We start from the raw sequence: 26,501 nt of genomic DNA, 5'->3' as shown, positions 1-26,501 counted from the left end.
TGGTTGAGTTGGGGGGCCTTTTCCAGATTGCAGATTGCTGATTTCTCACTGTATACTCTCATTGGCCTCTTTTAAAGGGTATGAATCCCATTCATGAGGGCTCCACCATCATGACCCAATCATTTCCCAAAGACCCCACCTACTAATATTATCACATTGGACCATTAGGTTTTCAACATTTGAATTTTTGGAGGGGACACAAACATTCAGACTATAGCAACCCTCTGGCTCATTAGCTAGAGGACAGAAAGACTTCCTTAAGGATCAGATTCCAGTAGGTACATGATTTTGTCTCTTGTATTCCTATGCTAATCTCTGTAGCTAGCTTCCAAAATAGACAAGATACACCAAATCTTTCAGTAAAGAACTCTAAAGGCAATGCTTTAGAATAGACTCTTTTTTAAAGGATGTCATAAACGGGGCATAAAAGGAGACATTGCTTTATGAATATGATGTCAGAATTTTTTAAGTTAATGACTCAGTAGCGTTTTATTGAATGTATACTATATGAGAGGCTCTTAACTGAGTTTAAGGATTCAGTGCTCACCAAGAAATGTCACATCTCTCTTTTATGGAATTTCCAAGCTTTAACTAAGCAGCTATAGATCCAGGCAGTATGATTTAAATAGGAGTCTAGGTTCACTATTTAATAAGCCTTGGTATTTCCTTCCAAATGTTGAATTTACAGTCAAACCACCAATGTGAGAAACATTGGTGGTAGTAAATACCATATCTATGAATTGTTCAAAAATGCTGATGAAATTAAATTGGCCTGCATTTTCCCCAATAATAGGTTCAAGGCAGGTAAAGATTCTAAGTAGAACAATGACCTAATGAATGTGAGCCAAGGAATAAGAATTAGAAATAAGAGACAAAAGGAATATGAATAAAACCTGTCACCTATGGGGCTCATCGTTTTTTTCCTTCTTGTATTTCTAGAAAGGTTCCAGAAGGTTAATCTTCTATTAACCACTTAAAAAATATATTTTCCTAGTTTGTAATTATAATTAATTTACTTTTATATTAAATTCTGACCTTTTTTGCTGCTTAAATTTCAGTTTTAATTGTCATCAGAAGTCATTTAAAATAATCTCCTCTGAAACAGACCCTTGCTGACATTTAATTTCTCTGTATTTGTGGGGAGAAGTAGCATGAATGCAAATAAATCCTCATGCTTACTAATCTCATTTTTTAAATGTCCATGGAAGAACTAAATGTTCCTTTGAACATTAGTGAGAAAAAATCCTTTTTTGTAGTGAATATTCTGGTTGGAATTAGAAATATATTGGGAATGGAACAGTATTATAAATAGAACACTGCTTATAGTTCATATTTAAAATGTGCACACAGCATTTTTTCCCTTTCTCTTTATTGCATATGGGTTTTAAGTTAGATATACCTTGAAAATACGTGAAATTTTGATTCAGTAATGATTTTTTTCTTTATAAAAATAACTGTAAATAAGCCCTCCATACTCCATCCACTCCACTTGATTTTTGCATATTTTCTTTTGGTTAGTTTGTTCAAAGCTTCCTTTTACTCTACCTACAGATAAACTAAAAAATAACAATTCAGCAATAAAAAAAAAGTAGACATTTTATAGTGGTATATAGTGGCATAAATTTATCTCTGGACTATTCTTTTTAGTTGTAAAGCAGGTTGCCCAATGAAAATGACTGCTCTTTTTGTTTTTAATGAAATAAAGGTGAAATTTGGATTACCTCTGAGGTCAACTGCCTGGTTTTTAATTTTTGGTTCCACCTACTTCATAGCTGAAATCACGAGTATACTCAGAATATTTGTTTCCATCCTGATGTGTTCTTTGCTTACCGCTGTTATTTTCTAATGGGAATCTCCAAATGTGTAGTCAGAGTCTAAAAAAGGCAAAGAATATGGATTTATGTATGACATACCATTCTTTCCTCTCGTTGTTTTCCATTTAATTATTTTCCTGAATTAGAGGAAAGGTAGGGGTGAAGAGCAGAAGGCTTTGGGGCCAAGTAAAATTCTCTTTTTGGCTGAGTGTGGCAAGTATCAGAGAAGTACATGGTGTGAGACCTTTTCTCTAGCATAGCCTCTGGTCCAGGATGGGAAAGAGTTGTGCAATAAGACTAGAGTTCTCCTTTCTCTTAGTTTTCCCCCCTTTCTTTTAGATTTATACTTTCTTCAAGACAGAAGCAGACAGTCAGAGTAAGGCCAATATTTCATATTCTCCCCTGTTTTTATTCAGCTCTGTCATTTATGAAGTTCCTAGAACTATTCTAATAGTCCTTTCCTAGTCTTTCTCAGTCGCTATTTACCTGTTTACTTCACTTATTAAGGAACAGAAGAGTTCTAGAGCAGTAGTTGGTTCAAACTGGAGCTCTTCAACTCTTCTCAATAGCCTGGGCTCAGTGGACTCCGGGCCAACCTTTAGAGTGAGTAATACAGTGAACTGGGACCTGGAGTGGTCAGAGGTCTCTGATGGGATCCATGAGAAGCTTGAGCCAGGTCCTGGCTAGTCTTATCTGTTGATATGGCCCACGGTCTGAATGGTTTGCTGCTCCCCTTCCTCTCCATGGGTGAAGTGTGCTATAAATGGTTACTTGCATTTTAAGCATCGCTAGAGTGCACCGTTTTGTGTTGGGCCTTGTAGGTTATAAAGAAGATAGGCTATAAACTGCGTCCTCAAGGACTTTTACCCAGGAAGCAGGTGACACACTAATAAAGATCAGTATTTATTTACTGTGAAAAAAAACCTCTACAAAAATCAGAAGTAAATAAGGAAAATATATTTTGGACTCTCATTTTAACACTTGCGAGGAAATCCTTTTTTGTCATTTTGGTGTATTTTCTTCTGTTTGTTTATGTGTCTATATGTGTGTATACACAAGTACATATACACACATCTGTATACATCTGTAACAGTGGAGCTATGTTGTATGTCATTCTGCAGGTTGACTTTTTTCGCTCTGTATGATGAATAATCTCTGGTATCACTATGATAGATTAACTTAATGTTTGTGATTATTATTTTATTTTATTTTATTATTTTTTTAAATTTTTATTTATTTATGATAGTCACACACACAGAGAGAGAGAGAGAGAATGAGGCAGAGACACAGGCAGAGGGGGAAGCAGGCTCCATGCACCGGGAGCCCGACGTGGGATTCGATCCCGGGTCTTCAGGATCGCGCCCTGGGCCAAAGGCAGGCGCTAAACCGCTGCGCCACCCAGGGATCCCGTGATTATTATTTTATAATCCACTTTGAGTTATTTAATTCTCAGAACCACTCTATAGGGCAGACACTATAAGAAAAGACATTTATAGCCTTGCCTGGCTTTGGTATCAGGGCTAATGTTAGCCTCCTACATGAGTTTGGAAGTGTTCCTTTCTCTTTGGTTTTGGGGCAATTTGGGACGGATTGGTGTTAATTCTTTAAATGTCTGATAGAATTTACCAGTGAAGTCACATTCCTGGGGCAAAATATCCTGGGCTTTTATTTGCTGGGAGATTTTTGATGACTGATTCAATCTCCATGTTCATTATTGGTCTGTTCAGGTTTTCTGTTACTATATGATTCAGTCATGGTAAGTTATATGTTTCTAAGGAATTTATCCTTTTCTTCTAAGTTATCTAATTTGTTGACATGTAATTGTTGCTTCCTCATCCTTAAAATGGGAATCTTAATAATCTCATAGAATCACTGTGAAGTTCTAGAAAGCTAATGTATATTCAAAAAGCTTAAGACCGTCTTTGACATTATACTTCCTAACAAAACTCAGGAGACTTTGTTCTCTTTAAGAATACCACAGATGAGGTGCCTGGGTGGCTCAGTGGCTGAGTGTCTGCCTTTGGCTTAGGTCCTGATCCCAGGATCCTGGGATCGAGTCCCACATCGGATTCCCCACCAGAAGCCTGCTTCTCCCTCTTGGTTGTGTAGCAAGGTCCCTCTGTCTTTGTCTCTGCCTCTCTCTCTCTCTCTGTGTTCTCATGAATAAATAAAGTCTTTAAAAAAAAAAAAAAGAGGGATCCCTGGATGGCGCAGCAGTTTGGCGCCTGCCTTTGGCCCAGGGCGTGATCCTGGAGACCCAGGATCGAATCCCACATCAGGCTCCCGGTGCATGGGGCCTGCTTCTCCCTCTGCCTATGTCTCTGCCTCTCTCTCTCTCTCTGTGACTATCATAAAAAAAAAAAAAATACCACAGATGAAGTTTGAGAGGATCACTGTAGCAAGAATAGGAGCTTTGGGAATCTGAGCCACTTGCTCATGTTACCCAGCTGTGCCCTTGGGACTTGCCAGGCCTGATTTCATATATACTACTTCTGTTTAAGGTTGAAGTGCTCTGTACATACCCAACTTTGTGGCTTCAGAAGGTAAGTCCACAACAAATTCATGTGGAATACTCTTGTTGCATAGCTTTGTTCTAAAATTCTAAAGGTCTATGCTGTGATGCACTTTTCGCAGCCCTGTCAGATGCTGTACAGAATTCCTGTCTGTCACAGAGACCTAAAACATCAGTGGATCTGGTCTTACAGCCCAAGTGGCAGAGCAGCTGCCATGGCAGCCTGTACTTGAATGTCCCACTCAAATCTGGCAGATTTTCAAGCTACTTGATGAGGGTTAGAATAACATGCCATATAAGGTACATGATGCCTTCAAAATTTGAAAAGCCCTACTAACAGGTGGGCTTATTTTTTAATGATAGGGAAAGCCAGCTATCACCTTGGAAGAGCAATTTTGACATCTCGTAAGACTCCTAGAACATGTACAAAGATGGCAGGCCTTTGAAGTTTTGTGGGAATCTTTCCCCACCCTCTAGCACATATATATCTTACCAAGATTAGTAGAGTAGGTACTGTTTATTGTTCATTCATCATGTAATGGAAAGCATAGCATTCTGTGGAGTGGAGAGGCAGTTGAGGTCCCTGTGGACTAGATTATGACAGTGTGATGGAGAGTTGATTGCCCTGGGATAGGACAGTAGGGTGCCAGCTGGAGGCAAACTGCTCAGGTGTTCTTTGCTAACACATATAGAGGGAAAAAATAACAATTTGCCAGATCAATAGCTGTGTGCCAGATGCCAAGGAATGTGTTGATTTACTCCAGCAATGAAGTCACATCTGGTACAGCATCTGTTCTCTACAAAATCCATCTGTTTTCTATAAGGTCAGATAGGCAAGTTGAATGTGGATGTGCTAGCTATGATCACCTTCATCCTTTAAGTCCTTGGTGGTGATCCTAATTTCTGCAGTGTCTCAATGTCTGCACAAATGAAGTGTTGTTTTTGTTTGACTATTTTCATAGGTAGAGATAGCACTAGGAGTTTGTGCTTGACCTTTTTTTTTTTTTAAAGAACCATCATAGACCAAACACATCAAGGAACCAGTGAGGGAATCTTCCTGTTGCTGAGTATGTCTCTTGCAACTCCACATTTCAGAAGATAATGATGGCATGAGTTCTGGGATCAGTGGGAGTTGGAACTGAGCCCAAACTCCCATCAATCACATGATTTCCATAAGCCTCTACTCTGAATGGTACAACATGGTACCCTTTTGGGTCTCCAGGAATGAGTGCCAGTTCAAGCCGTATTCAGCAATCCCATAAAATTCTGATTATTTCCTTTTCCCCAGTGTGTAGTCACTCTGGTAATTGGCTGCAGTTTTTTGAGGAAGACTAGGAGGAAGGTTTATAGTATAGCTTTTTGGTTGTGTAGCAAGGTCCTTTCATGGGACCTGGCTTCCTTTTACTCAAGGGACTCTAGGTCTGTGTACTGGCACAAGTCTGGGAATTGATTGAGGGGCTGCTACTTTCTATTTTATAGGCTTGATGCTTATAAGCTTCTAATTCTCTCTCTCCTACAGTCACCATGACAGACACCCACAAGATTGGGCTTTGATTTAGTTTTCAGAAACCTCATCTCTGGGGCTGTAGCAGATAGAGTTTGTTTCACAGTGGTTAATGAAGCTTTTTGGTTTTTCACTAATCCTTGAGTCTGGAAATTAAAGTTCTCAATTTACTTTTACTTTTTTCCTTCCTCCAGAAATGCAAATTCTGGGACCTACCTCAGGTTACAGAATTGGTGACTCAGGAGTTGGGATTCAGCTGTCTGTAGCTTAACAGATACTCCAGGTGATCCTTATGATCCCTCACCTTAGAGAACCACTGGTTTAGAGCATCTTCTCAGAGAAAGTTATTTTCAATGGAGAATTCTTAACTAAGACAATTAAAGGACAGAATAATTACTTATTCCAGCATACAGGGACTCAAAATTTACTTCCCTTATATTCTTCCTTTATTTTTATTTATTTTTTAAATATATTCTTCCTTTAAAAGCAGTTGGACAAACAGTTCTTGGGAAAGTAGGAAGTAAACAAAGGAAGCAGTGAAATGGAAAACAAAGGGTTTAGGAAATGCAGAAAGGAGGATTTCCAGAATGGGTGTCATAAAGGCGTGTCTCAGGCTGGCTTCATGTAGCAGACCCATGAAGTAACTGTTCCAGGGAGGGCTAGAAGAACAAAAGCTATGACTCTAAGATAAAAATGTAGTTGATAAATTTGACCTTCCAAAATAAAATACCTGTAGATATAAGATCTATCTCGTGAGCTGGTTAAAAAAAAAAAATCATTGATGGTTATTTTTAAAAATTGAAAATAAGTAAATTATTAATTCTAGGAAATCCAAAATTTATACATGAAAGGAAAATATTCTGTTTGCATATCAGCAAATGTTAATGTCTATTGTAACTCAGATTTTCAAATAACATTTTGATAGTATGAAGGGAGGAGAAATAAGTTGGAGGTGCTATGACATCTAAACTCTCATCTATCCTAAAAGGAAGTCAATCAAGATTTAATGTATAATATTGGTAATCAAAAGTAGCAACTTCCTCAAATTATTTAGATATATAAAGAATAAGTACTTGACAAAACTTTAAAATAATTAAAAATGGCTACCTCTGAAGATGGTAATGGATTAATGAAGGGTGGTACAGGGTTCGACTGTCATTTAAAAAAGCATTTGATTATTTTAAGGGCGTCTGGTTGGTTAAGTGTCCAACTCTTGGTTTTGGTTCAGCTCATGATCTCAGGATTGTGAGATTGAGCCCTGATTTGGGCTCCATGCCCAGGAGGGAGTCTGCTGGAGATTCTCTCTCTCCCTCTCCATTTGCCCTTCCCCTCACTTGTGTGCACATGCTGTTGTTTCTCTCAAATAAATAAAAAAAAATCTTTAAAAAATCATTTGATTATTTAAAAAATTATGCAGATATATCATACAAATAAATATTAAAATGAGTAAAGAAGAAATTCCCTGATGTCACAAAACATAGTGTAAATGAATTTAATTTTCCAAATGTGTATTGGGCTTTGTGGAAAGCATAGTAGTCAGGAAACTATGAGATTCTCCTAGGAGAATATAATCTTTGCAGAGAATAAAACAAGTATCTAAAGCACTGCAGTAGCAGGTAAGACTAGAGAATACTAGAACTTCCACTGCCCATTCTAGCCACTGACACCCTAGTAGTTGTGACATTCTGGCACAGTCCAAACATAAAACACATCATGCATATCATTAACCTAGTTACCCCAGTTTCTGTATTTGTTCCTGTAGGTGCCTCAAGAAGAGGGAAATAATCATAAATCCAGTTACTTCTGCCATATGTGAGTTTTACATGTGCGCATACCTGTGGAGTGTGTTTATATACATATATGCACACATTCACACAGAATTTTCAGTTTTTCTTATTTGGAAAATGTAGTAAGAGTTTCCAACAAATGACCAGTAAAGATGAGTCTAGATTAGATTTAACATCAGGACTGTTATGCAGATATTATCAAACTAAGCTGATTTTCTAGTGCTGATGTTTCTACTGTCCCATTTCCTTTGGAAATGCAAATTTTATTTTGTTTTTTGGAAATGTAAATTTTGGCTATAAAACTTTTATTTAGTCTTCTATAAAATTCAAATGAAACTTCAGGTCACAATAGTATTTGATGAAAAGTCCTGGGAGGAAAGAATCTTTTAACATAGTTATTATGAGCATTCAAAGCACTGCTTTGGTTATTAGGCTTTTCAGTAAGAAAAGGAAGAAGGCCAGAGAACATTTACATTTATGTTATGGTGAGCCTGGAGTACAGTGAATGAGGAATACTATATAGATACAAGGGCAAAGATGTTATTAAGTCCATGCATGCGATGTTCCTTGATATAAATTCTGATTCTTTTCCTTAATGTTTAATTATAAAATTGCCTTTGCTTTAATTCCTTTGAAGAACTTTATCAGGGAAATTGACCATTTATATTTAATAGGCACCGAGAAGCTAATTAGAAGCTCTGTGTGCTTGGATTGGGCTTGATAGTGGGTGGGCTTTAGTAAACAAGATGATTGGGCACCAAGCTAGCATTTTTCTTGGGGTACCATCAAATGTTGAATCTAGAAACTTTTCCTCTAGGGCTTTTTAGTTACTGGAGCATATGAACATTTTAGTCCTGCCTGAGTAGCATATGCCAGGCTGCTGGCACCTTGGAAGCAGTGTAGAGAAGGCTAGATTCTCATGTGGAATGTGTAGACATTCAGTCACTCTCCCTGTTTTCAGCTTTGCACTCATAGTCTCAAGTTGATGCTTCTCAGATTCAGTTGTGCCACAGACTTGGGCTGTGGGATAATAGCTCAAGGAATGGGAAGTGTGTGCTTTCATGTGGTTGCACAGAAGAGGGGAGACTGGGATGTGGAGTGGGGTTCTAGGGGCTCTGGAGATAGATTTTCAGGCAGTTTAACAGTTTTTTTGTGCCACCTACGCCACTTTCTGTGGTAACGGGTACTTTCCAATGCAGAGCTGCTCCACAAGGTGTGTCAGCTTCTTCTAAGCGTATTTCCCTGGGAATATTGAGGATATAGTTCTCTGTTCTGTTCGGTTCTGTTCAGTCAGCTACTGCATTGCCATCTGCTTTTTGTCTTATGACACTTTAAAAAAATCCTTATCTGTTAATGCATTTTTCATTCATACCTTTTGTCCTTTGGGGTTGTAGATTTTGTTTAAAAAATCCCTTTCTTTCATTTCAGTGTGATTTTGAGATGCAGGGTCTATGGTCAGTCTGTCCTTTAACCACAGATCTAAACCATTTGTTCATTGCTGTCTCTCTCGTGCCTGGCACATACTAGGTACTTAAACATTTGGTGAATGAATAACAGAATGAATTAAGGTAGATGTTTTTATAGTAATGGGGGGGGCTTTGATGACAGAAAAATATGACTATATGTTTATATAGCAATCTAAAAAGCATCTTTTAAATTGTGGTTTTTGTTTTTGTTCCTCAACATGGGTGAGGAAATCAAATGTCTCAAAGTGTGGCCATTAACAAAACGAAAAGCCTGCTGGATGGGAGAAGATATTTACAAATCGTGTATCTGATAAGGAGTTAATATCCAAAATTTATAAAGAACTCATACAATTCAATAGCAGAAAACCAAACAATCCTAATAAAAAGTGGGCAGAAGATCTGAAGACATTTTCCCAAAAAAGACATAAGATGGCCAACAGGTAAATGAAAATATGCTCAACATCACCTATCAGGGAGATGCAAATCAAAACCGGTGAGATAATACCTCATACCTCTTAGAATGGCTATTATAAAAAAGACAAAAAATAAGTATTGGTGAGGATGTGGAGAAAAAGAAACCGTCATGCACTGTTGGTGGAAATCTAAATTGGTGCAGCCACTATAGAAACAGTGTGGAAATTCCTCAAAAAATTAAAAATAGAACTGCCATATATTTAGCAGTTCCACTCTTGGGTATTTATCTGAAGAAAACAAAAACATTAATTCAGAAAGATAGAAGCACCTCAATGTTCATTGCAGCATTGTTTATAATAGCTAAGGTATGGAAACAACTTAAATGTTTAATGCATGAAATGATAAATGAATGGATGCATGAATGGATAAAGAAATTGTGGTATGTATACATAATGGAATATTCATAAAAAGAATGCAGTCTTGTCATTTACAACAACATGGATGGACCTTGAGGGCATCGTGCTAAGAAAAACAAGTAAGACAAAGACAAGTACTGTATGATCTTATATGTGGAATCTAGAACAAACAAACAAAAACCAAGAAAAACCCCAACTCACAGATAAAAGCGAATAAGAGATTGGCGATAGCCAGAGGCAGGGGAGGGTGGAAGTGGGTGAAATTAGTGAAGCGGGTCCAAAGGTACAAACTTCCAGAAGCCATGGGGATATAATGTATAGTATGGGGACTATAGTTAGTAATACTGAATTGCATATATGAAAGTTGCTAAGAGAGTAGATCTTAAAAATTCTCATCACAAGAAAAAAGATTTTTTAAATTGTGATGATAGATGTGATAGATGTTAACTAGGTTTATTGTGGTGATCGTTTCTCAATATATCCAAATATCAAATATGTTGTACAAATGAAACTAAATTAAAGTTCCATGTCAATTATACCTTAGTGAGAAAAAAATAAATATAAAGCTGTTTCTTCATTACTTTGGAATGGAGATGTGTTTGTTTTAGTTGGTCAGGCACAATTATAGCTGTTGCATTAGGCTTAAGATACACATTGCCTATTTATAATTTCTCTTTAGAGGAAGACTTGTATTGAAACTGATTTGTGTAGCAAGCATGGTCTTTATTCCTATTTGTATGTATGCTTAAGTAATTTTATATATGTATTTATATTTCTTATATTTAGGTACCGTTAAAGAGACTTATGGTGATTAATGTTGTAAACCTTTCCAGCTACCACTGCTTCCTACCCATTGGACCTTTGTGGTTAATAAAATTTGAGAGTTGCTGGATTAGTGTGGCTTCTTGTTCAAGTATATTTTGCATTTCAAAGTGAATATGTGAAGATGGATAAAATCTAATAGGGACAGAGAACTTAAGCTATAAAAATGAGAATAAATAGTAAAATTAATATTTTGAACAAACAGATTAGTATTCTCCTTGTTCATAAAGGCAGCCCTGGACAATGAAGAGGGGATTGTGGAGAGACACAAGTATGGTAGAGAGCCTGTGATTTGGCTATAGTGCTGGATCTTGAAGGGTCTTGCATATGGAATGCCTCCCTTCATACCCCAAGAAATGAATAAGTGAACTTTCTGCATTTTCCCCTAAAATTGATGACTTAATTCTAAATCCAAATAATGAGCAAATTTCAGTGTTGTTTTAAACTTCTATACATTTATTATTTATTAAAGCAATCTACTCATAACTCCAAAGAGAGGTCTTTCTAATTAAAGAGGTTACATCCCCAGTAAAGAAGGAAGATCCCACACCATGAAAGTAGTTTAATAAGATAATAGATTTTAAAAGTCCCTTATGGAAAACTCTAGGCTTGTGGAAATTGATATGAAGTTAAGGGTAAGGATTAGAGAAAGGTGGTAAGAAACTTCTGGAGTAAGATAACCAAATATCTTTGAGGTACCTGGCTGGCTCCAGTTGGTAGAGCATGTATGATCTCAAAGTTGTGAGTTTGAGCCCCATGTTGGGCGTAGAAATTACTTAAGAATAAAGACCTAAAAAGAAAGATAACCAAATATTTTGGAATGTTTTCTATAATATATTCTCCACACCTGAATGTTTTTCTGATCATCTTTAGAATCCCCATCTTTATTGTTTGTTTGACATCTTTTATCAGGTTGCAAGCACACATTCAGGTCGACTTTAGGGAGAAGAAACTGAGAAGATAATATAAATAAATCAGAAATTAAAGGCTGGAAATGGGTAGTCATGGGAAAGAAGACAATACGAGAAGCAAAGAGAGCTTTAGAAAAAGAAAACTCTTGAAAATATTACCAAGACTTTTTACATATATATTTTTTCTCATCTTGAATAACTTCTCCAGTGTGGTTGATGTAGAGATTTCTGAGAAGAAACACACAAGAAAGAAAGCCAGCAGCTTGTTTCAGACTTTCATAGAAAATAACCTAGTACTGACTAGGTTAGGGTGTTAGGTCAAAAGTGTGTGATTATAATGCATTCCATAGAAAACTGAGTTCAGGGTTTGCCAGACAGTTTTGTGTTAATATAAAAATGGAATATGAACTTGTACCAAAGTTATTAAGAAAAGTATTAGTACTTTCAGGAAAAACATATTAGAATCGGTATTAATAGTGACTGTGGAAAGGCCATGTTGCTATTGGACATTTAAAAGAAAAATTAACAGGAAAGTTATAACTTTTGCCTTTGAGGCAGTAATACATTTTGATTCTCTTCATTTTCACTTTATATATAAATGTCATGAAAATTCCATCATTTTAACAAATATAAAACAGAACAACAATATTTTAGTGTTGACTAAGCTAGAGACTTAAATATTTTTCAAGGTTTAAAAAACTGATCTTTCATGATGAAAGGTAAGTCAAGTGTTATTTACAAAGCCCATTTCTCATTGACTTTTTGTTTTGGGCTTGTTTTCAGGCAAAAGGATTCCTATGGAAGATGGAACTCTGTTTTCCAGAATGTGTTTCCAAACCAATCAATGAAACATGATACTGCTGCTCTGTGTTGAAATGCTTGAAGAACACCCACATCTCTGTCAGCGCCTGCCATTCTGCTGAAATCATGGTCTTCTCCGCAGTGTTGACTGCGTCCCATACTGGGGCAACCAACACAACATTTGTCGTCTATGAAAACACTTATGTGAACATTACTGTCCCTCCACCATTCCAGCATCCCGGCATTGGCCCGCTGCTTAGATACAGTATGGAAACCATGGCTTCCACTGGAATGAGTTCCTTGACAGTGAATAGCACAGCTGTACCCCCAACACCAGCAGTTTTTAAGAGCCTAAACTTGCCTCTGCAGATCATCCTTTCTGCTATAATGATATTTATTCTGTTTGTGTCTTTTCTTGGGAACTTGGTTGTTTGCCTGATGGTTTACCAAAAAGCTGCCATGCGCTCTGCAATTAACATCCTCCTTGCCAGCCTGGCATTTGCAGACATGTTGCTTGCAGTGCTGAACATGCCCTTCGCCTTGGTAACTATTCTTACTACAAGATGGATTTTTGGGAAGCTCTTCTGTAGGATATCTGCTATGTTTTTCTGGTTGTTTGTGATAGAGGGAGTAGCCATCCTGCTCATCATTAGCATCGATAGGTTCCTTATTATAGTCCAGAGGCAGGATAAGCTAAATCCATATAGGGCTAAGATTCTAATTGCAGTTTCTTGGGCGGCTTCCTTCTGTATAGCCTTTCCTTTGGCTGTAGGAAACCCTGACCTGCAGATACCTTCCCGAGCCCCCCAGTGTGTGTTTGGGTATACAACCAACCCAGGTTACCAAGCTTATGTGATTTTGATTTCTCTAGTTTCTTTCTTCATACCCTTCCTGGTGATACTGTATTCATTTATGGGCATACTCAACACCCTTCGGCACAATGCCTTGAGAATTCACAGCTACCCGGAGGGTATATGCCTCAGCCAGGCCAGCAAACTGGGTCTCATGAGTCTACAGAGACCCTTCCAGATGAGCATTGATATGGGCTTTAAAACACGTGCCTTCACCACCATTTTGATTCTCTTTGCTGTCTTCATCGTCTGCTGGGCCCCATTCACCACTTACAGCCTTGTGGCAACGTTCAGTAAGCACTTTTACTATAAGCACAACTTTTTTGAGATTAGCACCTGGCTCCTCTGGCTCTGCTACCTCAAGTCTGCGTTGAACCCACTGATTTACTACTGGAGGATTAAAAAATTCCATGACGCCTGCCTGGACATGATGCCCAAGTCCTTCAAGTTTTTGCCACGTCTTCCTGGTCACACAAGGCGGCGGATACGTCCCAGTGCTGTCTATGTGTGTGGGGAACACCGGACAGTGGTGTGAATATGGGTACTGCCTGACATTTTGGGTGATGGTTGCTCTTTATCAGACTTTGAGTTTTCTTTCACATGGGTTCTCCAAGTATACTTTATTGTTTTTTATAGGGTTTGTGTGTATGTGTGTGTGTGCAGTGTAAAGAAAGAATGGTGATTAGCTAGAATTCTGTTACTGAGGATACGTAATAGGGAAATAATCACAAATGTTACCTCCAGGGTTCAAGAGAAATCCTTGATTTAGGATGGGGAGATGGTATTTTGTTTCTTTGATTGATTTTGTTTTTGAAGCAGGGATCAGGATTGTGCTTTAATGAGCCTGCAGTTACATTGAATTGTAGGTGTTTTGTATGCTGCTAAGGTATGCTTAATTGAGTTTATCATTTTTTTTCTGGAAGACGTTGCTGCTTTTTGCCATCACTTTGGAGCCAAAACCACATACATCTCAGTAGATAAATATTTACTTTTATTAAAAAGAATAACCCAAGGGGGTTAGTGACATTTTAAAGGTCGTTAATATTTACTTTGGTGCACTTTAAGAAATAATGTACAAACTAATTCAGTCATGTTTTTCAGAATTGTTTTTTTAATACATGACCTGATGTGCTTTAGGGAACATTGCATTATCATTTCTAGGAAGATAGTTTTTAAAAAATGTTTTATCTGCATGTCCAGTTTTAAAGAACATAAAAATGTAGACATTTTTCTAAGCACAATAGTGATTCTTCAGAGCAAATAGGGCAAAATCCAGGAGACAAAGCATCTCTGCATATTTAAATGGGATGCATTGAGGGGTAGCTGGTGTGGGCTATGGTATTTCCTTTGACTCAAGGATTCTGAGTTCACCGGGCAGAAGGATCTATCGTTTTATTGGGCACCTACCATCTTCCAGGCACTGTGCATCTTTATCCTCACAGCATCCTGTGAGGTAGGTATTCTTTCTTTCTTTTTTATTCAGAAAGTAAGTCTTAGAGAGATGAAAATCTTGCCCAAGGTTAATGGTAGAGCTGGAATCCAAAAGAATCTGTCAGAATCCTGAGACTGCTGTTCTTATGTGCCACGTAGACATATCATTCAGGTTTAAGTATTTCATAGTTAGGAAGGAACTCTGTGTATCCTTTAATTTTTTTTAGACTAGCACCTTTTAAAAATAGCTTCACTTTTTTTGTAACCAAAAGAAATGTGAAAACATTACAGAAAATATGGAAAATAGAAAAAAAAATCATTCACACCTACCCTTTTACAGTGGATCTTAAATATCTTAGACAGATAAGGCTATGAGGAAATAAGGTGATTTTTTTTTTTTTTTTTTTTTTTTCAAAACAAGTGACTGACTACAGAGAAGTTAATTACAGCTGTATGTAGGTCCTGGCCTTGCTGGTTCAGAGATTTCCTGTTGTCCAGCTGGTTCTAAATGTTCTGGGCAAAGTAGCACGGTTGCCTGAGGGCTTGCCCATGGCTGAGCTGAAGTTTGTAAATGTGCTCAAAGAGGCAAAGATAAGTCCTGGTAGGAGCATAGAGCAAGTTTTAACAGGGCAGGTCCAGGGTTTCACATTTTTTTTCTCTTGCTGACGACCTGCCCCCCTAGGTACATCAGAGCCTTTGGTCCCCTTGCTCTGTGGCCACTGACACACTTTATGGGTTTGGGGCTGCAGCCAATGGGTTTGGGGCTGCAGACCAAGGCTATAAGGGTTGAAAATGTAGCCTCTTGGCCACACACCTCTTGACTTTATAAATAGCTAGGTTAACATGAATACTTTTTGGATTTTTATAGCTTCTTTTCAGAATTTTAGTACTTTGTGAGCCAGTGGGAAAAATGAGCCTCTGTTTCTTCAGTTTTACAACCACACAGTTGGATTAGATGAATCTGGCCCAACTCTACTGTGCTTTCCTCCATGTGGGAGTAGAGATATATGAAGAGCTCGGCTGACGTCAGCATCAATCTTTGGTCTCCAGTATTACTTCTTTACAGTTTACTTACTAGCTGTTTCTTAAAATGGAATGTCTACTGAATGTCTGAAAAGCCCCTAGCACAGTATCAGGAACTAGGACTTTGGAAGGTTGATGACACCGTGAAGGACCCGGGGAGCCCTGCTCTTAAGGCAATTGTAATGGTATTAGAACTCATTTTCCAGTTGAAGAACTCTTTTGGGACTCAGAGCACTTATTCAGCATGTTGTTTCGGGATCAGCTTTTGCTGATAGTCACCTACCTCTTTGGTTTCTAATTTATATTATTCACAGGTTAAAATCGTTTTAGTCCATTTGGGAGCTTAGAGAACATAAACACTGTAGTAGATACGTAGGAGCACATGGAACTGTATCATGCTTTTCCATTTTCAATATAAACTGGTTTTCAAGCGGATATTGATAAGGATATTTGAAATTAGACTTTCTCTTAGGAAAGTCATCGTGATCTGTATTCATCTTCCATATTGGCAGTAGGTCTTGAGACTCCCATTGTGATAGTTGAAACTGAGCTTTGTTTTCTTTGTCCTTCCTTATGAGCTGTCCTTCGGTACTTTTGTGCTGCCTGGTAGGCAGTGCATTGTTCGGCAGAGCTCAAGAGTGCCTGCTGAGATGCTCAGTGTTTGTGAGAGAAGACCACGTGGGGCCTTAGGAACTCAGCAACACCACCCAACAGCCAACAGCGGTTCTCTTTACACTGGAGACTCTTGATAGGGGACAGTTTACAAATCATTTTGAATGTTTTTATCATGTACACATTTTAAAAGCTTTAAAAAAAATGTACTCTGTTGGACCTTTGAAAAATTTAGGTGCGGAATCATATTTTGCCTATTCCCCTGTATTTTCTTGAGGGAGAAAGAAAATACCACTACTAATTATCACCACAGGCAGACACAAGAGATAGTTTAGTTTTCCTTTTCCGTCTGGCTAATAAGTAAGAGGCATGAGAAAGATTGTGAAATATTTGTGATCAGGAGAAAGAGTCCGGAAGAAATCCCCAATAGTCTGGAGTAGTGCTATTCAAACTTTAATAGGAATTTGTGTCTCTGTATTCCCAGGGGAGCTTGTTAGCAATACAGAAGCTCGGGTTCCCCAAAGGGGCTGGGTTTGGGCCCGGGAATGCACACTTTAGTTCCTTGAGCACTCTGATTCCGAGGCAGGTCCCTGGGTCCCTGATCCTGAAGTTGGTGCTTCAAGAAGCACTCTGGTTGAAAATACACCCATTTTAATATTGTCTGTTTTACACATAAATGCTTGTGTTGGAAGCCATTATCTCTTAGTGCATGGGTAATCCATATATAGAGGAAAATCTACACATCGTTGTACCTTATTTGCTGCCACTGCCACGTGTGTTAGTACTGGATCTTGCCAGTGTCAGCTGTACCTTCTTTCAGCTGGCAAAGTTCTGATAGACCATGTTGTTTCATGGTAGAGCAAAAGGAGTGATTTAGTATTTGAAAGTCATGACTTTCAAGAGTCTAGTTCCTCTAATATTTTCTTTTCTTCTAGAGAGATGTCTTTGTTGTATATAATCTCCAGAAGAGTATGAGGGGAATGTAAAATTCATCTAATTTCCCACTGCTCTGCTTATGCCAGTCGTGTTCAATGGAAGCATGAAGAAAATAAAATAATCTTTTTACTCTATGTATAATTTCAGTTGCTGACAAAGATATTTAATTTGTTCTTAATCTTTGCTTTTGTTTACATGAAAATATTTATGTATATATCACAGAAAAATTTCTACTTGCTTGACATTTTATTCTACTATGATTTCTAAGTTTAAAGAACTGCTTAATTCAAATTTATTTTCACAACCATAGTCCTGCTAAAATGCCTTCATTGAAGACTCAGTTTTTAAATAATAAAAATATCAAAGCACATGTTTGTTAAGACAGGTAAATGGTAATACATTTCTTAGCTATATATTGGTACTAGTCCTTTGTAATTAAAATTAATTTATTTTACAATAGTACCTGCCCTATATATTAAATAAAGAAACCACTTTGAATTTTGAGTTGTAATTCAAAAAAAAAAAAAACTGTGGTTATGTGTGCATATTGTTATTACAACCAGGAGAAGAGCTTCCAATGAGAAAATGAATAAACATTTAACATTTCTAAAAGTGGAGTTTTTTTTTTTTTTTTTTTTAAGGACTACTTCATCTTAGATTTGTCATGAGTAATACTTTCTGTTAAATTAAAATCTGAGTTGAGTTTCAAATCCTGCTTCCTTTGGGTTTTTATTTTCAAATTAGTTCTCAAAGCCTGTGTGTATATAATTATATTCTAGCTTTAGAAGTTCTAAGAGAAGTTAAAGATGAAATGAAACTTGGCAAAAGACCACTAGTATTAAGAAACAGTTTTAAGGAATTCTCTCTAGGAGAATTATGGAAATTTTACTGCCGAATTATTTAAAATTGGATTGTCACTTGGCAAAGCAATGAGTGTCTGCTCCTATTTTGACAAAATGATTTCAGATCGCACTTCCGTTTCTAAAAGCTAAGGCCTTTCTAAAATCCACTTTTAAACTGATAGAAAATGGGACGCCTGCGTGGCTCAGCAGTTAAAGCACCTGCCTTCAGGTCAGGGTATGATCCTGGAGTCTTGGGATCGAGTCCCATGTCGGGCTCCCTGCATGGAGTCTGCTTCTCCCTCTGCCTATGTCTCTGTCTCTCTCTGTGTCTCTCATGAATAAATAAATAAAATCTTAAAAAAAAAGAAAACTGATACAAAATATCAGTTATTTGTATATGAGTTTCAACTTTTTGCCAATTAGATATGAGGATTTTATTTTCTTTTTCTCTCCTATGCAATAGTTAAATACACTTTTTTTTTAAATTACAGAAGAAGATTGTCATTAAATCTACATTTGATAGTTTTTTCTGAAATGGAAAGATATACCGAAATTGAGGAACATGTTGAATTAAAAACATTTTCATATATACCTTGAAAACAGAAAAAAACATTTCACATCTACCATGAACGCTACTCAACACATACATAATAAAGAGAAACTTTAGGAGCAATTGAGATACCAAGATGCAGTCAATTAAATTTAATGCAAAAAGAAGAAAGATTCTATGGCTATGTCAATTAGCATTTAACCAAATAAACAAAACCGGTAGAAGATATTTCTTAAGAGATTTATTGCAAGAATTGGCTTACATGATTGTGGTTATTGCAAGAATTGGCTTACATGATTGTGGGACTGGCTAGACAAATCGGAAATCCCAAAAGACAGGCCGTTAAGTGGAGCAAGCTAGAATTCACAGGCAGGTACTAGCTGAAGCTGCTGCCCATAGGTGGAATTTTTTCCTCCTGGGAGAAACCAGTTCTACTTTGAAGGCCTTTCAACTGCTTGAATTAGGCCCACCCAGTTTATCTAGGATACTGTCTCTTAGTTAATGTGGATTGATCATGGACTTCAGTCACATCTACAAAATACCTTCATAACAACACTTAAAGTTTGATGGATTAACTGGAGACTGGCCTACCCAAACTGACACAGCCAAAGACCATTACAATGGTGAAATCCAAATTTAAAATATAAAATCTTCCTATGATGCTATACTGTTAGTCCAAAAAACTCAGCCTGTGTTGACGTTAGTAAAATGACCAAGATAAGCTTGTGGCAGAGGGTGGGATGCACATTCTGACTGCAGTGTATTCAAATCCACATAATCACAGGGCACAATATTTATCTCTGGTTTTCACTGCATCTATTTTGAAGCTTCCCAAAGGGGAATAATAGTCAATTGATCGGAAAATTATGTAAACCAACTTCCTTTCTGTGTGAGTTTTCATTATTTATGATACTTGTCAAGGATGATGTCTTTTTAAAGAATTTGAAAACATTTACAGTTAGAACCAACTGTTAGCATAAAAGTATGCTAATAGCATTAGTAATAATGATTGGTGCCATTTTTGGCCACCTATATTAAAATACACTTTTTAAATTCACAATATTTTCTTCTCTTTCCAACTAAATAAACTATGTTGCCAGGAGTAACTTTGCAGGCATAGCTTGGATTCACAGCTTTGGCCTAATGCAGAAGTTCATAGTTTCCTATGCCACCCTGCTTCTATTATTCTCTGATAACAGAATGGAGTCCTTAGTGAGAAGAGCTTACTGAGCATGATACTGGATGATTACTACTCTCCATGCCCTAGGTAGTAAATAATCAGCAGCAAAACCTATACACAAGGTTGTGGATATTAACATAAAACCTGGATTGATTCGTTCTTGGTTTTAAGTCATTAATCATATTTGGCTACATCAGAAAAGACACTGGTAAGCTGACTGGGCCCCTGGCACCCTTGGACACACCATCTCTCATGGCATAGAACCTTCATGGAATTTGCTGATGGCAGAAATTTTAGGGACACTTAGACATTCAGTACTTCCCTTAAACTGCATAGATCCCAGAATCCTTTTTGGAAAGGCTTTCACCTGGTGCACAATGGGGGTTCAGTTATACACTGATTTGCCTAACATACCAGTGTTTATAGTATAGCTAAGGCTGGAGGTGAGCAGGTGGAGATGATGAAATTGAGAGCCCTGGAGTCCTTGTTCCAGCTTTGACACTCCTGCTGTGTCACCAGAGCTCTCTCAGCCTGACATAAGATGACAGTGTTTTAAGATGCCCATTAACCCGTGATTGGTATAGTAATTAGAATTGCTTAATCAACTGAGCTCTGTACTGAGAAAGAAACTGTACCAAAAACCCATGACTGTAGTTTGTTGTTATATATTTATGAAAATAGGTTTTAAATTGTGTAATTTATCTTACTGACCATCTGTGAGAGTGCCTCTTTTAGAGGTTGTCAAATACATTATACCCTGATGAGCAGATGACAAAACAGTTTTAGAGCAACTAGATGACTTGCTCAAATTCCCACGGCAATTGGGAGGTAGAGCTGCGATTCAAACGAGCTGACCGCTCCCGACTTTAGAGCTTCTTCCATTTCACTTCGAGTCAGTGGGATTTCACTATCTCAGAGAGAAGGCCTGGACAATGAGTTTGCAAGGTTTGGAAAAAGCAGCGATTGGGTAAGCAGAGGACAGATGAGTGGTCCTGGAAAGTATCTCAATTGAATGGGTGCATTTTTATTAGTAGAAAGAAGAATAATAGCATGTTAACATTTTAAAGAAAGCAATTTCTTTTCTTTTTTTTTTTTTTTTTTTAGTTGTTCACCTGGGCTTTACCACTAAAAAAAATAAAAATAAAAAAATAGCTGAGCTCATGGACAAAGGAACGCAGGCAGGTCAATGTGACAAGGCCAGGAATTGCCGCTTCCTGGTTATATGCGCCAGCAGTTTGTTCTCACTGTGGACTTAAATTTTGGAGGGGGCCTGAACTGGGTCTGCATACCCCAAACTTGCTCTGGTAAGCATTGCTGTCACTCCTGTCCCTCTGGACCTATGCTGGAAGAACTCTTCCTTTGTGGATGCTGGGGACTCTGTGGAAAACCGTCAGCAGCCGGGGAATTTCCTTCTGTTCTCATCTCTTCTTCCAGGATGCTCATCTGATGAGCAGGGTACTGCAAATGGCACAGAAGACACTTCTCTCTGGCAGGAAGAAAAATGGCATTTTCATGTATGACTTCCCCAAAGGTATTTACCATCTCAAAAATGATGATTAATTTAGATGACAAGATATCATAGTGTCCTGTTCATCTGTGTACAGGCTACTATTTTTAAGCAATGGGTCGTGTTTGATATCTTGAAGGTAAAAGGCTTCTCAGGAAAACAAATATGCAGTAAAAGCAGATGCTCAGTATGCATTGAAGGGAAGTGTAGCAGTGTAATCTGACCAAGATGCAATGACAGCCGAAAGACAAAAACAAAAGACATCAGCTGGGTCTTGATTTTCAGCCCCATCTTTCCCCCTTGAATTCATATGTTTCTAACCTGCTAGACATCAGGCTCCCTGAGGGCAGAGCACCGTGCTTGTTTATTTTGTTTATTGTTTACCCAGCACCTAGCGTATGGTGGCTCACAAAAGGTAGTGGTTCCCAAAAGTCTGGAAATGGACCTTTTGATAATAGGATGTTGGTGGCAAAAATCATAATGGATTTACTCAAACAAAACAGCTTCTAAGTGGAAAGACCTGAGACCAGCACCCCGGTCTTCAGCCTCCAAATCCAGTGACCAGCCCACTATGAGGACCTGTTTCCTTGACTGAGGGTTCTCATCTGGTGGTTCTCAGACCCTGCAGCCAGGCTGGTTTGGGTGATGCTTGTAGAATGGATAGGGCTTCTAAATTTTTATTTGCTAAACCTGGCAACCCTCAGAATAGTACACATATGTATATAATTTTTTGACCCTGTGATGTGCAAATCGCATCATGGAGCAGATCATCTGTTCCTCTTATTTGTAAGGTGATCTGTGACTACATCTTGTGGTCTTGACTAAATATGCTGGGGCTCAGTCTTCAAAGGAAGGAGGAGGACATGACTCATGGTGCAGCTGAGGAGCACAGGTACAGATGGGATGATAATAGCAAGAAAAGGTGTGTTTCTGTAACTGTTTTGCATGTCTTTTTGTTGGTAAATGAATGACGAGAGTGTATGGATAAGATGTATTCAATAACAACTCTATCAGGGAGATTTTGGTTGGGAAAAGTTTTCTATTGTTGGAATTAGACATCCATATGTTGAATGCCATTTGAACACTTGCAACAGAAATTCAGAGTTTAAATCACTTTTACCATAGTTTTGGCAGGACTGAGAACACATTTTTTTTTCAGCTGTTCTTCCTGATGGGAGCTATAAATAGTTTTGGGGAAGTATATAATTATCTCAAAGTAGAAGCTAAAGATAAAAAGCTGCTTAAGATTTTAAAGGAACATTTAATGGTTATTATTATGTAACATTTATTAAGTATGCGCACTGTGATCATTGTCTTTGCCAGGAAGAAACTTGGAATAAAGAGTCAACCTAAGATGTGACATGTATAAATAGACCAAAAGGTATATTAACATGGTGCCAGAACAAAGGGTTGATTCAATAAAAAAAGAATTTAGGAGAACAAAAAGGCAGCCAAATCAGGATAATATTGTATAGAAATGAAGAAAACTTATATTTAGTAACAAATCTTTAAAATTACCGGTAATTTAAAACAAAGATGGCTAGTCACATAAAAACAGGTAACATTATGATGCACACATGAGGTAGTACTGTGTCTTTGGTAGTTAGCTTAGACTTTTACAGATAAAAGGGGTCTACTTATTCTGTTCAATGATTTAAATACTAAATAAAGATTTAAGTACTAAATAAAGATCCACTGTTGGCTGAAGCAAGGTAAGTGTTAGAAATAACGACTCGGGGCGCCTGGCTAGGTTCAGTCTATAGAGCATGTAACTCTTAATCTCAGGGTGGTGAGTTCAAGCCCCAGGTTGGGTATGGAGCCTACTTAAAAAAAAAAAAAAAAAAAAAGTAATACTTCGGTCATTAGCTCCTGGTTAAGACTGTTGCTGCTGTTTAATGCCCACAGAAAGCTCACAGCCAAATAATCTTATTCATACAGCCATGATTTATTGATGCTGCTCTATGATACAAATATTATATCTGTATAAACATATAGTCTCTGATTCTTATAATAACTCCAGGATGTAGATATTATCATTCTATTTTATAAGCCCTTTAAGGTTCTAAGTGGTTCATTGAATTTTAAGTGGCCACAGGACACATAAAGTAGAGATACAAGAATTTAAACTCACATTGCGTGGACATTGATATTCAGGTTTTATCCTGTTGCAGTACCATTTATCCATCCTCTTACCTCTGCTTTCTTGTTTTCTTCACCTTATTTTTCCTTAATTCATAAAGGATTTTCCTTTAGAATCTCATTGTCCTATTTAACCTAGCTTGGGCTTTGTGATTCATCCTGTTGCCTCGGCCTGCCCTCAGTTTGTCCTCAACACTCCTCCGGTCTTCTGGTCCTAAGCTTTGGTGATCTGTCTATGTTATTTATCACATATTCATCTTGGTGTATTCTAGGTTCAGCATCGCTAAGCCCTCCCCAGTGGGAGGGCCTTTGCATATTTGCAAAGGTGGGCCCTGCAAAGAAAAATGAATATTCTCATTATGGTCTGAAGTCATGTGTTACTCATTTCCAAAGAAGCAGCATAGGAAATGAACCAAAGATCCTTATTAAGCATTATGGGTCCTTGTCCTTAGAGAACTTGTAAATATAGGGCAGAAATCCTGCCAGATGGGCATACATTTCCTAGAGGCCAGGGCAAACAATAGACCTTTGAGATCTCAGTAATCCAAATGGTGGTAGTTTCTTTGTGTTGGGGTTCTTCCTGAGAAGAGTTTCAGACATGCGGACCACTAGAGACTGGCGAGATTTTCCGAGTGGGGAGATACTGAGGCTGGCAAAGTTCCTACAGAGACCTTTAACAGAAAGCTGGATGCCTCCTTCTCAGGAATGTTGAGATCATGGAGCACCTAGAGGCTTGGGTCACTGGTCATAAAGTCCTGATGTCTCAGAAGCAGGGGACTTCATGGATATTTTCTCCCTTCTGCTTCCTGAGTGCTCATCTAGGAGCTTTCAACTGAATCCCAAAAGGGGCTAACAGTGGTATAGTGGAGTTTGAGGGTTAGGAATAACACTAGAGTGAAAACAGCAGGTTCTTTCTCTTCTGGAGAAGGATCAGTTACCCACAGTAACCTACTCAACAATTACTAGCTTACAGAAAAGTTCAAATATGAAGCGCGGATATGCTGAGGACTTGGAAGTAGAACATGAAACCATTATCAGTGTGTGGCAGGCACAGACCAAAGTTAAATAAAAGAAGTTGAGGGACACCTGGGTAGCTCAGTTGGTTAAGCATCTGCCTTTGGCTCAGGTCATGATCCTGGGGTCCTGGGATCGAGCCCCACGTCGGTCTCCCTGCTCAGCGGGGTGTCTGCTTCCCTTTCTCTTTCTGCCCCTCCTCTCACTCATGCTCCCCCTTCAAATAAATGAATAAAATAAAAAAAAAAGTTGAGAAGTGAACCAACCTTTGAAAAAAGGGGTTTGCATGAATGAAGCCAGTAGGTTGAGGCTTCAGCAAGCTAATGGGATGCAGAGCTGGTTGTGAGAGATGGGGCTGAAAGTGTCGGATTTGCACAGTTCCTTTATCCCTTTAGGTCTCCCTCTAAGGGCACCTGAGGAAAACAGACCTTTGCTGCCCTCACATCTCTGCCCTCAGCCTATACTGTATGCTCTCATTGTCTTCATGCTCAACAACCCAACCCACTCACAGGCCTCCTGGGTTGCTCCCTGTTATTTACTCTCTTGTGAATACCTTCCTCACTTGCCCCTGACTTTTGGGGATATTTTTCTAGCAGTTAGTTTTGCTTTCTTCTCACATTACAACTAGAATTCTCTAGCCATGCTTTCTCAGGTGACCCTGTAATCATCTCTCTTGGTCCAATACACTCTGGGTGTATTACTCTGGCCCCACAAATGTGACACAAACATCAATCTGTATATTCATTAATTTAGTGCTAGCTTTTATGACAACAGACTCCTCAAATTAGTGGCTTAACACAAGAATGGTTCATGCTTTTCATATAACAACCCAATTCAGATGTTCCTGACTGGCTCCAAGTAATCACCCAGGAAACCAGGATGATAAAAGCTCTACCATCTTCAGCATGTGGAATTCCATTGTGCCAACATCCATCAGACTAGGTTAATGAGGTATCATGCCTGGATGCCTGGGAGATTTTTATGGGCCTAGCCTGGAAGTGGTGTTATCATTTCTCCCCTAACCTACTATTGGATAGAATTCAGCCACATGGATACACCTTCCTACAGTATGTGCCCAGTTGAAGAAGAAGAGTTTTAGTGAAGACACAGGGTTTTCTGGCACAGTAGAGCCAGAAGTGACCCCTTTGTTTCTGGCCAGAGTATCCTAAAGAGAGGAAACCACTTGAGATGTTGGGATTCTCTTACTATTTGATAGTGGCCCAGTAGAGTTACCCCATGTGCAGGCCCAGCTTTCTTTTTGATCCTTTTAGAAGACAGATTTGCCTTGGCACAGGCTAATGCTTGGTATTCTTATGTCATTGATGAACTTTGTGCCCCAGGCTGCAAAATTTATTGGGAGGCAGAATGAGTGACAATCACTGATATAGGTTGGTGCCTGAAGTTGCCTATATTTCAGATTCTTTTACCCCTAAAATACCATATTTCACATGTGTGTATCTATGTAATAAGTCCACTTAGCTTATTGAAAGTACAAAGCCCCACCAAGATCTACTGAGTTAGAAATTTTTTTTTTAATTTTTATTTATTTTTTTTATAACCATGCCCGACTGGCTTGTTTTATTGGAGAAGGGCATGTGGAGTTAACAATGTGAGGACAGTTGGGATCTGAGGTTGGGGAAGAACAGCACCCCCTCCCCATACATGCCCACTGCCCCAAATAAAAAATAACCAACTATGGGAGAGCAGCTGAGATAGGACTGAGATTGGGGAAGGGAACAGGGAACCTGAGGGAGGGGGGCGACGGAAGAGACCATGCATGTGCTAGGAGGGCCCAGATGCAGCAGCGGTACGAGTAACATGAGTATGAGTTTCTGTGTCTTCCACATAGGTCTATATAAATATATAGAGAGAAATTGTTCACTTTTCCCTGCTCTCTGCTCCACACTGCTTGCCATGGTCCCAGCTCCTCTTTCCACATGAGGGCGAAGGGTAGGGGATGATGAGCAAG

General features: G+C 38.4%; 1 protein-coding gene across 1 annotated transcript in view; it reads left to right on the top strand.

The window, feature by feature from the left end:
* The window catches only part of GPR63 (G protein-coupled receptor 63), a 49,413-nt gene extending 31,403 nt beyond the window's left edge, over window positions 1-18,010 (top strand). The window contains exon 2 of the mRNA XM_038554761.1: window positions 12,430-18,010. Within this exon, the coding sequence (XP_038410689.1) occupies window positions 12,574-13,833 (1,260 nt within the window). The 5' untranslated portion in view covers window positions 12,430-12,573 and the 3' untranslated portion in view covers window positions 13,834-18,010. The remainder of the gene's footprint in view (window positions 1-12,429) is intronic.
* The last annotated feature ends 8,491 nt before the right edge of the window (window positions 18,011-26,501 follow it).

The sequence above is a fragment of the Canis lupus genome, chromosome 12, assembly GCF_011100685.1.
Source record: "Canis lupus familiaris isolate Mischka breed German Shepherd chromosome 12, alternate assembly UU_Cfam_GSD_1.0, whole genome shotgun sequence".
NCBI classification, from domain to species: Eukaryota; Metazoa; Chordata; class Mammalia; order Carnivora; family Canidae; genus Canis; species Canis lupus.
The sequence above is the reverse complement of the archived record's forward strand: the minus strand, read 5'-3'. Positions and strand labels throughout refer to the sequence as shown.